At 52.0% G+C, this 13,777-nt stretch overlaps 1 protein-coding gene across 4 annotated transcripts in view; it reads left to right on the top strand.

Moving 5' to 3' along the window:
* TOM1L2 (target of myb1 like 2 membrane trafficking protein) overlaps positions 1-13,777 on the top strand; it is a 150,924-nt gene that overhangs the window by 122,751 nt on the left and 14,396 nt on the right. For 3 of the 4 annotated variants that reach the window (XM_036894034.2, XM_036894036.2, XM_036894035.2), the window contains 5 exons: positions 5,001-5,134; positions 7,504-7,552; positions 7,809-7,932; positions 9,530-9,647; positions 10,756-10,831. In XM_036894034.2, coding sequence (XP_036749929.2) covers positions 5,001-5,134; positions 7,504-7,552; positions 7,809-7,932; positions 9,530-9,647; positions 10,756-10,831 — 501 coding nt within the window. Of the gene's footprint in view, positions 1-5,000; positions 5,135-7,503; positions 7,553-7,808; positions 7,933-9,529; positions 9,648-10,755; positions 10,832-13,177; positions 13,268-13,777 lie in introns of all 4 variants that reach the window. The other variant, XM_036894037.2, reaches the window with a different exon arrangement.

The following is a 13,777-nucleotide window of genomic DNA, read 5'->3' as shown; positions in this document are numbered from 1 at the left end:
CTGTTGAGAACCAGATACAAGAGGAGGCCAAAGCTGATGTCTTCTGCGTTTAGGAAACCCTGTCCCAGCTGTTGCACAGTGGGGAGACCTGGGCTGTCAGTGACACCAGAAGAAAGTCACCCTGTCTGGATGGTTTAGAAGTGGGGCAGGCAGAGGAAGGCCCTCCAACTGCGCCTGCCAGAGCTCTGGCGGTGGTCGACCCCTGGAGGCTACGCCAGGGGGCTGGCTGGCATTTGTGGTGGCAGAAGTCATACTGGTCTGGTCCTCTTCTCCCTTTCAGTCTCTTTGTCTTTTTTGTCCCTTTTTAACTTTGGTTAAAGATAGTAACCTAAAACTTTGAACCAAGGAGATGGTCAGACTTTCTCTCTGCAGAGCCTGCTGGAGACCCCTGCTCTGGAAGCCCCAGGCCGGACTCTCTGGGCCTGTGTTTAGGCAAAGCTCCCTGGAAGACCCCTGTGTGCTCCTCTGGAGGGAGCACGGGCTCTTCCTGCGTGGTTGGGGCTGTAGCACCCACTGCTCCAGCCAAAGGCAGTGGGGTGGGAAGCCAGGCAACACCTTCAGAGCCGGAGCAGATCACTGTATTCAGCACCCTTGGGCTCATTGTTTCTTCATGCCCAGTTCACATGTTAGCGCTAGTGGAGTTGTCACAGGTCATCCAGCACTTCCCAAACTTTCTGTGAAGTGAAGGAACCCTTTTTCTCCAGAAATAAGGTTCTGCAGAGAACTGCAGTGTTTAAAACAGGCTACAGCAGAGCCGCCCTGGCTGCCATGGGCTGGGGTGCCCCCAACCTGTGCAGTGGCGTTCAGTGGCCTCTGCAGAGCTTCCCCACTCCTTCCAGCCCCCTTTTCACCCAGTGAGGCTGGAGAGCTGGTGCCTGCTGCTGGGTCTCCAGCCTCTGAGGACCGGGCTACTCATTATCACTGGGCTTCCAGCCCTGGGGCTGGACTTCACTTCCCAGAGATGAGGGGCAGTGCGCGAGCGCCGAGGACAGGGCCAGTGCTGCTCAGAGCTGTGTCCAGAGCGCTGCAGACATCTTGAGGAGGGCAGGGTAGGGGTCCCCAGAAAACACTCTGGGTGGGGAGGGAGTTGGATAGACAGTGGGGAGTGGGGTAGATGTGTGAGAAAGCACTGTAAAAATGTTAGTGGTAGAATCTAGGCATTGGGAATATGGCATCCACTATAAAATTCTTTATCTTTGCCCTACATTTGAAAATTTTTCTAAATGTTAGAGTGGGGAAACATCCTCAGGCCTTGAAGGGTGAGTAGGAATTTGTTTGATGGAAGAGAGAAAGAAAATAGCAGGCAAAGGGCTTACCTCTCAGGCTCCTGCACCCCCAGCAGTTCGGCTGGTGCCTGAGGCCATCTGCCATGCTGAAGTCTGAAAGGCACATAGTAAAGGCGTGCTAAGGTGATGCTCAAGCTTCTGCAGGGGTGACCCTGGGCCTGTTTCCGTGTTTCCGTGGCACACTGTCCTACTCCCCTGGCTTGCACTTCCTGCATCATAAAACCCACCTGCAGTTTGGATGGGAAGTGACTGACTGCTTGCTTCCCTTTCTCCTTCCCAGCTGGGTGCCCAGGGCTGCTTGGCCACAACCCCAGGCAGGGCCACACTTCCCTATCCTGGGCCCAGCAGGTGTGGCTGCTTTTGCTGGAAGGAGTGGGCCTGTAGCGGACTCAAGATGCTTTGCTCATCAGAAATTTTTGCACTTCAGTGATGGTCTCAGCAGTACTAGGCGCGTGGCCATCCAAGGGGGGGACCCACATGCACAGTGCCAGGAAGGGTTCGTAGCAGGTGGCAGAAAGGCAGGCACCTCTTTCCTCTGTCCTGCTGTGCAGCCTTCCCTCTCTTCTGGCCCATGCTCTTTGGCCAGATGTCCAGCATTTCATCCAAAATACTGGGCAAGATTTGCTGCCATAGTATTGGCCAAATGTATTTTTTCCTTTCGTTAGCAGGGGCTTGGCCTTTTTAAGTTAATCTGAAGCCATGCTCCCTCGTTAGCTCTAAATAGGTGGTCCCTGCACTCTAAGGATGTCTTGATATAAATGCTACAATTATTTATGTCATTCACTTCAGTTCTGGCTGTGTGCTTGCTCTTTCTTAAGTTTGGGCATGTTTGTTTGTGTGTGTGAGTGTGCTTCAGTGTTGTGGGCCTGGCTTCATTGTAGTATCCCTCATGCATGTACTTTATTTCGGAATTAGGGTTGGCTTTCCTGTGTACTGTGATTGTCCCCGAGGTGACTGGATTGGACCTGGGAGCATCCATTGGCACCCACAGCAGTCATGCGGCTGTCCATCACTAACAGAACAGGCCAGGCTCCAAGGCCCAGGCCAGTTTCAAGTGCCCCCCTCCTGGTTGGGACATGAGTCACTCACAATGGCAGAGAGTGGGCATCTTACGGTGTTTCACTTTTCACTCGACAGTGGCATCTTCTGCAATTAGTTTTTGGTATTTGCCTCTTGTTATTAATTCTAACACTTGCCTGTATGTTTATAGATGGTTACTGCTGGGTCATCTGGGTTTGGGATGAGTCCCAGAGAGGGGAAAATTAGATTCTGGGTAAATGAGTCCCTGCCCTCTGAGTGAAGAGCACTGGGAGAGCTAAGCTGGTGTGAGCAGCTGAGCAAGGGCCTGGGTAGGGAATGGCTGTGGGGGTGGAGTATGGCTGCAGAGCTCTTTGGAGTGCAGGTCCCCATCCTTCCCCTAGTGCCAGCCTGGTCCCTACCTCCCCCTCCTCCACACCTCTGCTCTGGAGGGAGCATCACCGTGTGCCCAAGCTGATTAGGCCTGCGTGCGCAGGTACATGAAGTACCAGGTTGTGGGTAGGGAGACCCGGGTTGTGACTATACAGTGATTTGCTAGATGCTCCTGCCTTCCAGGGATGGTCCTGCCTTCTCCAAACCCTGACGGGGAGTCTTAGGAGAACTAGAGTGGGAATCTGACCATAGAAGAAACCAGAAGACCCAGACACCGGACTTGGTGTCCCCACTGGCTGAGAGAGACTTACAGCACCATTCTGGCCCTGCAGAGGGCTAGCAAGAGGGGAGAACTGAAACAAAGGGCAGCGTTTCTGTAACCAGCTAGACACAACCTGGCTTTTAGTGTTACAGTGTTCACAAGCCAGCAAATCCCAAAATGAATCTTTTTTTTCTTAAGGGAAACACCAGTCTATTTTGTACCCAGCTGCCTCACTCTAGGTACCTTCTCTTAAAAAATGTAGTTGTACTGTGGTGATTCTGGGCTGACCCACATGGGCCAGGCCTTCCTCAGCTGCCCTGCTCTTGGGGAATGAGCCCCTGCAGGCTGAACCATTCCAGCCCTTCAGCAGTGAAGCAGAGTGTGCACATGTGTGTGTGTGTGCATGTGTGTACACTATTTGGATACCTTGGGCTAGGTGTGTCTGGAAGGAATGCAACTTGTCTTCATTAACTGGTTCTCTCAAAAGCTCCTACATGTCCTTCATGGATATACTGGGGAAATAGGGACAGCAGATGCCATCTTTGCCCTCAAGGAGCTTCAGTGCAGAGGGGGAGGCAGATCAGGAACCGACCTTGAAGTCCCCACCATGCAGTGCAGGCTGCGTTACAGGGCACTGGGGCATTCCCTGCTTTGCTGTTTTGACTACCTCAGCGATCAGACAGCACAATTACTGGGCCTTTTCCCCATGTGTGGTCAGTGCAGGGCTTGAGGGCATCCCTGGGGGATAAATGACAGCGTCTCCCTCAGAGTTTCTGAACCTCCTAGCCAACTTAGCCAGATTATAAGACAAAATGCAGAGCTGAATGGATCGTGTATGTCTGCAGTGGGTAGAGCAGTTAGTTACCTCTGCCAGAAACATTTGCAGAAAGAGGTAGTTTTGAGGCCGAGCTGCGAGAAGGAAAGACCTCAGCTTCATCCCTTATCCCCTGCACTCTGTGGGTCATCTGCTGCTACCAGTGTCCAGGTAGGTGGGGCCAGCACTTTGCCTCTGCGTCATCCCCAAATGGTCCCTTGGGACTTGGAGCTCATTCCACCGGCAACCCCAGTAGGGAGCGATGTGGGGCCGGCCTGGCAGGCCTGCTATTCTCTCATCTGTGGGCTCCTTGGTCTGACTCACAGGATGGAAAGGATGTGTCTGAGGGGGGCCCCACAAGCAAGTTTCAGTGGGAGCCTGCAGCGGGCTGCTGTCCCCAGCAGGGAAGGCCCGAGGCGCTAGGCTGTGAAGTGACAAGGGCCTGGCTTCAGGGGCCACTGCTACCAAGGTCATGGGAGGCTCCAATGCTCCCTGGGCATTCCCAAGGGTTTTCTTTGGCCAGCTAAGGAGCTTCCTGAGCTTCTGAGGTCCCAGCAGGATGCAGACATGCCACCGAAATGGGCCTAATACAGCCATATGATACACTCATTCTGTTGCTGGGAGTGTGAACAAGCTGATTCGATCTTTTGAAGGGTCTGTGTTATTAGTCAATATTCTAAATGGCCATAGCCTTTCACCCAGAGATTTCACACCTAGGAATGTGTCCTGTGGAAATGCTGACACAAATGCAGAAGCATGTTATACAAATATTCATTGCTACATTATTTGGGTTGGCCAAATAAAGGGGAGACTTTGACCTAAATGCCCAAGAGCAGAAGAATGACGAGATCAATGATGATACACACACAAAGGGATGAGGCAGTCTGTATGGAGTGACAGGGAAAGGCTTCTGGGAGATTTTGTTGAAGAACAAAAATAAGCTGTAAAGAATCATATTTTAAAAACATTTGTACAAGCGTGCTTCTGTACATACAGCAGCATATAGATATGGACATTTGTCTTTCTGCTGACAAAGAATTTGATTCCTCTGGGGTAGGAGGAGGTGGGTGGGAGGAACCTCCCACTTTGCATCCTACCCACATCTAGCTACATGGACCAGCGTGTACTCCCTTTGTGGCTTTTAAGAATCGGTACACATTTTTCCAAAGGAAAAAGCATGTGAAAAAAGCTTGCCCAGCAGGCTAGCAGGGCTGAATGTGTCCCCTAGGAGCTGAACAGGACCTGCCGGGCCATGCAGCAGCGCATCGTGGAGCTCGTCTCCCGCGTGTCCAACGAAGAGGTCACGGAGGAGTTGCTGCATGTCAATGACGACCTCAACAACGTCTTCCTCAGATACGAGAGGTGGGAGCCAGGGTCCTTTCTTTTTCCCTTGAAAAGATTGTTGCCATAACAGAGGGATTTCTTTCATAAACAGAGGGGAGAGAGAGAAAGATTAGAGTAGGAAAATGCTCATCAGAGATGCTAATTTGTTCCCCATGACAGGGAAAATGCTTTTTGTTCCCCTGGGAACGAGCAGCCAGGTGATGCCCAGCATTACTCTCTGCCCTTCAAGCACTCCAGGCTGCTCTGCTTCCCTCCTACCCCTGCCCCAGGTGGGAACTGAGGGCTGGCGACCCCAGAGCTTCCACCTGCTCCTTTGAAAATCCTTTGAGTTTGAGAAGGATTAAAGGGGGAAAAAATTCCTGCCAAGGGAAAAAGAGTTCCTCTTCCTCATCTTTAAAAAAAGAAGTTACCAAAGGGAAAGGGACCAGGGAGGGATAAGGTGGGGAGGAGAAAGGGGGCATTATGATTAGCATGTATAATGAGGGGGGGCATAGGGAGGGCTGTGCAACACAGAGAAGACAAGTAGTGATTCTACAGCATCTTACTACGCTGATGGACAGTGACTGTGAAGGGGTATGTGGGGGGGACTTGGTGATGGGGGGAGCCTAGTAAATATAATGTTCCTTATGTAATTGTAGATTAATGATACCAAAAAAAAATGTCAGTGGTCTAGAGTGACTGGAAGCAGGCAGGAGGAGTGCTGGAAAGCTGCTACTTAGGGGGTTGAACACGCTCACAACTTGCAAATCATTCTTTTCCCTTTTCAAAGCCTTCCCTCAGGAAAAAGTGCAAAGTGCCTTATTCAGACACAGTTGTCAATGGAGGTATAATGGCAAGCAGTTCCAAGTGTGCCTGGGGCTTTCCTGAATCACCGGGCGCTGACCCCAGGTGTTGGCACAAGAGAGCCCCTTGACCAGGCTAACCTCCTGAGTCTGAGGGCAGGCCCTCTGCTGACTCGCTGCAAGATGATCTGGTATCAGTTTGGGTTGGTGTTGCAGACACTTGTATCTGGGGGCTTCGAGGATGACTTTGCTGTGCCTGTCACACCCTTGGGCCTTGTCTCAGCTTCACTGTGGTAGTATGAGTAGGAGGCCTGTGTCCATCTGACAGAGAAGAAACCTCTGCAGGAGAATGGGGGGCCACCCAGGGCCCTCAGATCTGAGGTACCTGACTCCCAGCCCAAGACCCCATGGGTCTTGCCATGTGATTGCAGTTGTCACTTGTTAAAGCCATTTCTGCTGCTGGAACAGGATGACTGGAATGTATGGCATTTCACCTGAGTCTGCCAATTCCAGTGTTACTTTGAATTCAGAGGCAAAGCCTGGGGCCAGTAGCCCTGAGGTGCCATTTTGGCTTGAGTGCCTTTGATAAAACTAATTGTCCTAGAAAATGTGCAGGAAAGGTACTCCAGGATTAGACACTTTTCAGATGGACTAATATTCCTGTTCTCCTTATACACCATGGTTGAAAAACCATACGGGTCTCTCTTTACAACCACAGGCAACACTCAGTGCCTGAGCAAATTCTCTGTCCTGGGGATCGCTACTCTCCAGGCGCTGACCTCAAAAGAGAGGGAGACCAGTGTGGGGCAGCGGATCTCAGTAAAGCCTGAAACAAAAGGTCTGTCAGCTAACTCTGCCTGTGGCATTGGAGCTTTGAATGCAGTGATGGCCTCCACACACGACTTGCAGTTGCTCCCCTGGCCCCTGCTGGTGTGAGGGTGGCTCAGTGTGGGAGAGCAGAGGCTTCCCGAGGGAGCTCCAAGGCAGGTCCCATCCCCAGCCAGTCAGCAGCTGGCATCCCCTCCTTGGTGGGCCTCACTGCCCCCCAGCTACTGGGAACCTCACCAGAGCAGAGGCCTGTGCCTGCCTTCCTCTTCTAGGTGCCCACCCCCATCCCACCCCTCTTCCCACCAGCAAGCTGAGCCCAGGGCATTTTAGTGACATCAGCTAATCACTCCCAGCACAGCTATAAAATAGGGAAGGGGCTGCACCTCCTGCCTGGCTTTGCAGATAGATATCAGTGCTGCCCCCAGGCTGGGTGGTTGGTTCTGCCACCCTCTTGCTAGTGGTGCTTTGGGACCAGGGTGTGGGCAGCTGGGGTGCTTATAATGGCCTCCTGGACACACCAGCCAACACCACCCTCGTCTTAGAGCCTGTGAGTAAGGTGAGGCAGGGAGGCTGACCCTCCTGCAGAGCAGCCCCCCACAGGGACTTGTGGTGAAGTTGTGTTTGTGTGGGTCCACTGCCCCAGCACCCCGAATGGGCCTGGTTGGCCTCCTTTCCCAGAGCCTTGGTCTCTGCTGGCCCCTAGAGCCCCTGTCCCTGGGCCTTTCACAGGGCTGCTGAGCATCCCTCTCATCTTACTCTGCTTTCACTTCCCATTAGGTTCGAACGATACAGGTCGGGCCGATCAGTTCAAAATGCCAGTAACGGAGTAAGTATTCCTTCAGAATTTTCATCTCCAGAGGCTGGGAGACCTGACTCAGTTTGGTCTCACCTTCAGTTTTGCTAGCTGGGTTTTAAATGTTTGGGTCATTGGAGAGCAAGCTGTGGCTGGTGGGATACTGAGGAAGAGGCTGGTGAGCATATCCCTGGTGGGAAGAAGGCAAGGAAGCTCAGTGCCCACTGGCTTCTACCGTGGAGCCCGAGACCCACGTTCGGGGACTCACTGCAATCTCATGCTCTGACAGGTACTGAATGAAGTAACTGAAGACAATTTGATAGACCTGGGGCCAGGCTCTCCAGCTGTGGTGAGCCCAATGGTGGGGAGCACAGCGCCCGCATCTTCCCTCTCCTCCCAGCTTGCAGGCTTGGGTGAGTGTCCTGTGGGCTGTAAAGGAGCATCCTTTGCAGGCCACTTCCTGGTTGTGAGTCTGGGCTGAGGGCCCCTTTCTCTCTTTTTGTTGGAAGAACTGAAGAGAACCTATTGGGGAATCCATGAGAAAGTATTCCTGAGTCCTGGCCAATCATACAACCTTTGATTCATAACTTCTTTTCCTAAACTTAAAGTTTAAACCTGTGTTGGAAACCGGGGTGGGTGGAGTCCCAAGGAACTGAAAGTTGTTTGCTTTTTAATGAAAGGTGGCTGCTGCATTTTAGCTGGAATATTCTCTGTGATTGGAGTGGTTTCTTTCTCAGTACCAACAAGGCCAAGGATGGCAAATAGGTTTCAGCTCATTGGCTGCTGGGAACACAGGTCTAAGAAGGATGCTGAAGCCACAGAGGGCTTAGAAGATGAGCCTGTGGTTGACTGGGGATGTCTCCCGTGGGCTTGGGGATCAAAGGTGATGGCAACACACGTTTGCTGTCCTTACTGACATCAGCCCAAAGAGCTCCATTGTCTGAAACCTATAACGAAAGGGACTCACCACCTTCCCACAGTTCATTCAGTTTAAAAGTGTGTGTATTATTCTAGATGCTTCAGATACACTGGATGATACCAATTCCTAACAAATAAAACCATAGTGTTGAAATAGTTCATTAAGAATAGCCCTCTCAACATTCTTTCTTCTGCCGTGCTTTTCTGTTTTCTTTTTTTCCCTTAATATTTACCTTTACAAATTCATTTCATTTCAGTTGAATTGAGCTTTTATTTAGTGGCTGTAATTCTGGATTCCCAGTATCTCACATACCTGCAGCCACTGTTTCTCTTTGAGCACAGATTTCGCTGCCTTCAATCCATCCAGCATATGTGACTATCAGATTTAACACCCAAAACTCAATTTCAATTCTGCCACCTTCCTTCTTAAAAAAGGTTGAGTATTTTTCCCATGAAGACCTTTACCCCAGCGTTTGAGGCTTTTCCCAGCCATCTTCAGCCTCTCCTCACTGTCTCTCTCCATGAACATTGCCCGCTCCACATGCCCTGGGCTCCCGGGGCTCTGTGCCTCAGCGCCTGCCTTGCACTCCGTCTCCCTGCACATTGTCCCACTCATCTGCCCTGAAAGACCCACTCTTGTGACAGTTTTGAGTACTCCTGATACTTCAAGCTCAGTGCTGCTGTTGTCTGCCTGTCTCCCTCCTACTTGGTGAGCTCCTGGAGGCCAGGACCCCGTCAGGTTCAGTCAGGTCCACTCAGGATCTAGCTCTGAACATGGTGGGTACCTATGAGATATTTGTCAGACAAAGGGGCATTCTGATGAGGGTATTGTGGGGGCTTATAGGAGCTCCTTGCTCTCCTGATAACTTTTGCTCCACCTGAGCATCTGGGGGGTCAGGGGCTCTTCTCTCCTGCACCTGGGCCCCACTGTGCCTCTTCATGTGTGTGGTGGGCCAGGAGTGCTGAGGAAGTGCCTGTGTCCCCCTGCCTAACCTCCCTATAAAACTAACTGCCCAGCCAGCATCCTAACTTTGGGACCCCCAGGAAATTCATGACCCACAGTTGCTCATCCTTGTCGTTTTGTTGCCACAGACTTGGGGACAGAGAGCGTCAGTGGCACCCTCAGTACACTCCAGCAGTGTGATCCCCATGATGGCTTTGACATGTTTGCCCAGACGAGAGGAAACTCCTTGGCCGACCAACGCAAGATGTATGTGGGGACCATTTCAGTTGCTCTCAGGAGATACTGGGGTAGGATTGATCCAGGCCTGATCACAGGCCAACACAAAGGGACCTTTTATTTATCAGGTCCAGGACTGCCAGGAACTTTGAAATATGGCTGTGAACACTTGGCAGCAGATACAGATGTTGACTGAATGCCAGCACCTCCCCTTGGGGTTGACTGTAGTCGGATCTCTCCCAGCAGTCCCCGGAGAGCACTCTGCTCCCCAGGCTGCTGCTGCTGCAGAAGCCTGGTCTGTAGGCTGAGCTGGGAGCCAGCAAGGTGCAGCCAGGCAGGGACTGAATTGGTTCCTAGCAGCTTGGTTTTCCTGCTTGGAGCTCTGGGCAAAGGCTTCTCTGCCTGCAGCTCTGGCCAGGATGAGCCATATGGAATTAGAACTGATTCCAAGTAGCCAACCATTGCATGTCAGGGAGGCATGGGCACATGCTTTGGGCTTTCTGTTCAGCCTAAAGGCAGGTGAGAAACACTTCTCCCCACTTTCCCAGGGCCCAGCAGCTTGATGCATTCAGCTTTCTGAGTCCCATGCTCAGGAATCAACAGGCTTACCAGAAACTCAAGCCCCCAAGCCCCCTTTATCAGCAAAAGTTGCTTTTAAAATGGATACAGGAAAAGAGATCAGGTTTCTGAGGAAGAGAACCCCCATAATCAGTGACAAAGCCCAGTCCCAGATGGTGAGACTACCTTCCTTGTCAAATACCACTGAAGCTGCTGCTTCTATAATAAGAATTAATATTACTTTGTCTTACTGTCCCCTCCCGCTGAGCAGTTCCTGAGCACTTTTGACATCCTGTCATTGAGGTTTAGAGATGCCCTGGCATTGTTATTCAAGAGGGGGACACTGAAGTGCACAGTGTCCTGGACCCAGAGGAAGTGAGGGGCTGAGCCAGTGCTAGAACCCAGGTGTCCTCGCCGCAGCTGCCGTCAGACGTGGCATGAGCCCTCAGCCTCTGACCAGATGCCACATGAGGAAACCTTTTTCCAAGGACATGTGAGGAAGTACCATGGAGAGAGAGTCACTGCCCCGTCCCCTGTGACCCCTGGGGGGGGCCTGACTGCTGTGCTTCTTTGTCTCCAGGGTGACCTACGAGGATCCCGAGGCTGTCAGAGGACTTGCTTCTGCACTAGACAGTCGGAAACAGAGCTCTGAAGTGGTAGGTCTCTACCCTGCTTCTTTGCCTGGAGTCCCCTAGAGGGAGAGTCAGTCAGTTTGGTAAAGCTGACTGGATAATTAAGCAGAAGCTGGATTGCACAGAGGGTAGGACACTCTGGGGGAGACTGGGAGAGCACTGTATTACCTCATTGAGTCCTCACCCCACCCCATGGGTTGACTTCTCATGTCTGCTTCCCCATGACACCCATGAGGAAACAGACCCAGAGAAGCAGCAAAATGCACAGGGCACCCCGAGAGCAGACAGCAAGCAGGGACCCACTCCTAAGAGTCTCACCCCAGGACCCCTGTTCTTCCTACCTTGGTGGCCCTGGGCTGTCAGAGCATAGGACTCCTATGGCCACATTTGTGTCACTATAACAGATGCTGTAGTGCCATGGGGGTGGGCATGAAATAATGACCCTCACAAGGATGGGAAACTCTGGCCTGAGCCGCATCCTGCTGCTCATTTGTAGCTGGCCTAGTGAGCCAGTACCAACGCCGTTAAAAGGCAGCAGGTGACCAGGATTTGTCTGGGAGCTGGGGCTTAAGGGGTGGGGAGGAGCAGCTGGGTGGTGGCTATGAGGGTGCTCAGGGAAGCTCCGTGTCTGGAAGGGGTAGAGCTAAAGGCAGAGGTACTTTGAAGAGGAGGATGGTGCATGTGTGAGCCCCAAAAGGCAGCCATGATTTCTGTAAGATTTCAGGTCCTGCATGGGAAAGGTTGTGTCTTAAGCTTCTCATGAGATTCTTTTCTCTTTGCCCAACTAAGAAATGTGTGTGACAGTGTGTGGATGAATGCCTGTTTGCGGAAGCAGCTGGGGAGGGCTGTTGGAACAATGGCCCCAGAACAGCTGGAACTCTTTTAAGGGTTCCCCAGCTGGGCTAGAAAGGGGCAGGGCTCATCTGTCCACTGGATGAGGAGATTTGCCTCCCGAAGGCCAGTTCTTGGCATCCGGCAGCCCCTGTCCAAATGGGCCCAAGCAGGCAGTAGGGCTGCGGCCTGGTTTCCATGAAAAAGCTGCCTTGGGGGCAGGGATCTCCCATCCCTCCCTCTGGTTCTCCTGACTGGATATGAGGGCTGTGCGTCCCTCTGCACCGGCCACCAGGGGGCACAGTAGAGCCAGCCCAACTGCCTTAGGGTCTCAGCCCCCTGCCTTTCCACGGACGGGTGAGCAGTGCTACTCAGATTCCCGAAGACCGTGCACTGGCCAAGGCTCTGTTCTCCCCTTCCTTAGAATGTTCTCCCGCCTAACTCAGGGAGGGCAGTAGGGAGCTGGGCTTGAGGGCCCAGCAGCAACCTGCCCCCCTGCTCCTCTAGCCTGGCCCTCAGCCCCAGCCTTCAGTCAGGCCGACCTGGTTTGCTTCCCACTCTGCCTCCAGCGCCTGCCCCTTCCATGCCAGGGTGAGGCCTGCCACACCTCTGCCGTTATCAGTGCCCAGGCCTGGAGCCAAGCACAGGAGATGTGGCTGACCCCCACCCTTCACCCTTTGCGTGCGTGGCTTGGCCCGTCTCGCTGTTTTCAAACGTCTGAATGACTCCAGCTTGTTTTCCACGTGATGGTAGGCAGACTGCTTTTCATGTTTGCTGCTCAGTGGTTTGATGTGGGGAAGCAGGGCTCGTGTTGCCTGTAGTGTGTTGGCTGTGTGTGTGTATGTTTGTGTGTGTTCTTGTGTCTGTGTGTGTGTCTTTGTATCTGTGCGCGCACACACACACACACACACACACACACTTACTCACATACCTCTTTAGGCCAGTACTCCAGGCTGTCTTGTTCCATATTCTAAAAACTATGCTGACCTGGAAATGAAACCTGGGCTGAGGGAGAAATTAAGAATACAATAAAGGGAGGAGAATCATACAGCCATACCTCCACAGTACAACCAAATCAGTTGTCTTAACTTTAAAGACATATCATTTTTTAAAAAGGGCAATATTCTCAAATTCAGCATTCCAATTAAGAGTTTGGAAAACAACCACACAGATAACTGAAAAAGAATGCAGAAATAAATTAGAAGAAAGTAGAATGATTTTGTGAAAACTGGTTCTTTAAAAAGTTGGCCCTTTGCCAACCCCAAGAGCCCCAGTCGGGAGAAGCAGGCCTGGTCAACCTTCTGTGACCTCACGGTGATTTTCCAAGTGTACAGGAATCGTTGGCATGAGTGTATCACTCTGTTGGGGTTCTCAGATACTAAACTGCTCTTTTCTAGGCAGGTAAGGGGGACATGCTGGAGGGGGGCAGGGACATTGGGTCACATCTCCTTACATGACAAATGATAAACTTTGAACCGTGGTTTTTCTGTTTCCCCCATATGTACTATTGCCTTCTTTCTCACTGTGACCTTCCTTTCTGGGACTTTCCTGTCCTCGGCGCAGGAGAGAGGTAAAGGTGGGGACTCTGGCCTGGAACCCATAGACAGCTGGCTCATTACCCAAGGAATGGTGAGAGGGCAGCAGCTGAGCTGAGCCCTGTGTCCACCCCAGCGCTTTCCTCTGTCACCTGCTGAGCCCTTGTGAGTCAGACAGTACAAGGCCATTTTCTCCTTCTTACTGGGTGCCAAATTTTCGCCTCCTGTCTTTGGATGATCTCCTTAAGCCAGAGACTTCCAGCCCAGAAACACCTCTGTTTTTCTACTGAGGTCTGTGCCTCTGGGCCTTAAGGGTCTAGGGCATTTGTAGGGGTGAGGGGAAGGCCCCTTCCCTCCTTTTACTGTCTCTGGAGCTCTCGGCAGTATTCACTTTTCCAGGATGAGCACAAGTTACTGTGGCTTTTGCTTGGGAAGGGACGTTTCTAAGAGAAGAGGCTCAAAGCATCTGACTGGTCTGAGAAGCCCCTTCCAGCCTGGGCACTGGTCAGTCCTAGGCTGATAGGTCTTTACTGTATAGTTGTTTGTGCCACTACATTCCCCCAGCAGAATTGAGACAGCTCTAAGAATCACAAGTACAAAGCAG

The sequence above is a fragment of the Manis pentadactyla genome, chromosome 4 (genome assembly GCF_030020395.1).
Source record: "Manis pentadactyla isolate mManPen7 chromosome 4, mManPen7.hap1, whole genome shotgun sequence".
Taxonomy (NCBI): domain Eukaryota; kingdom Metazoa; phylum Chordata; class Mammalia; order Pholidota; family Manidae; genus Manis; species Manis pentadactyla.
The sequence above is the reverse complement of the archived record's forward strand: the minus strand, read 5'-3'. Positions and strand labels throughout refer to the sequence as shown.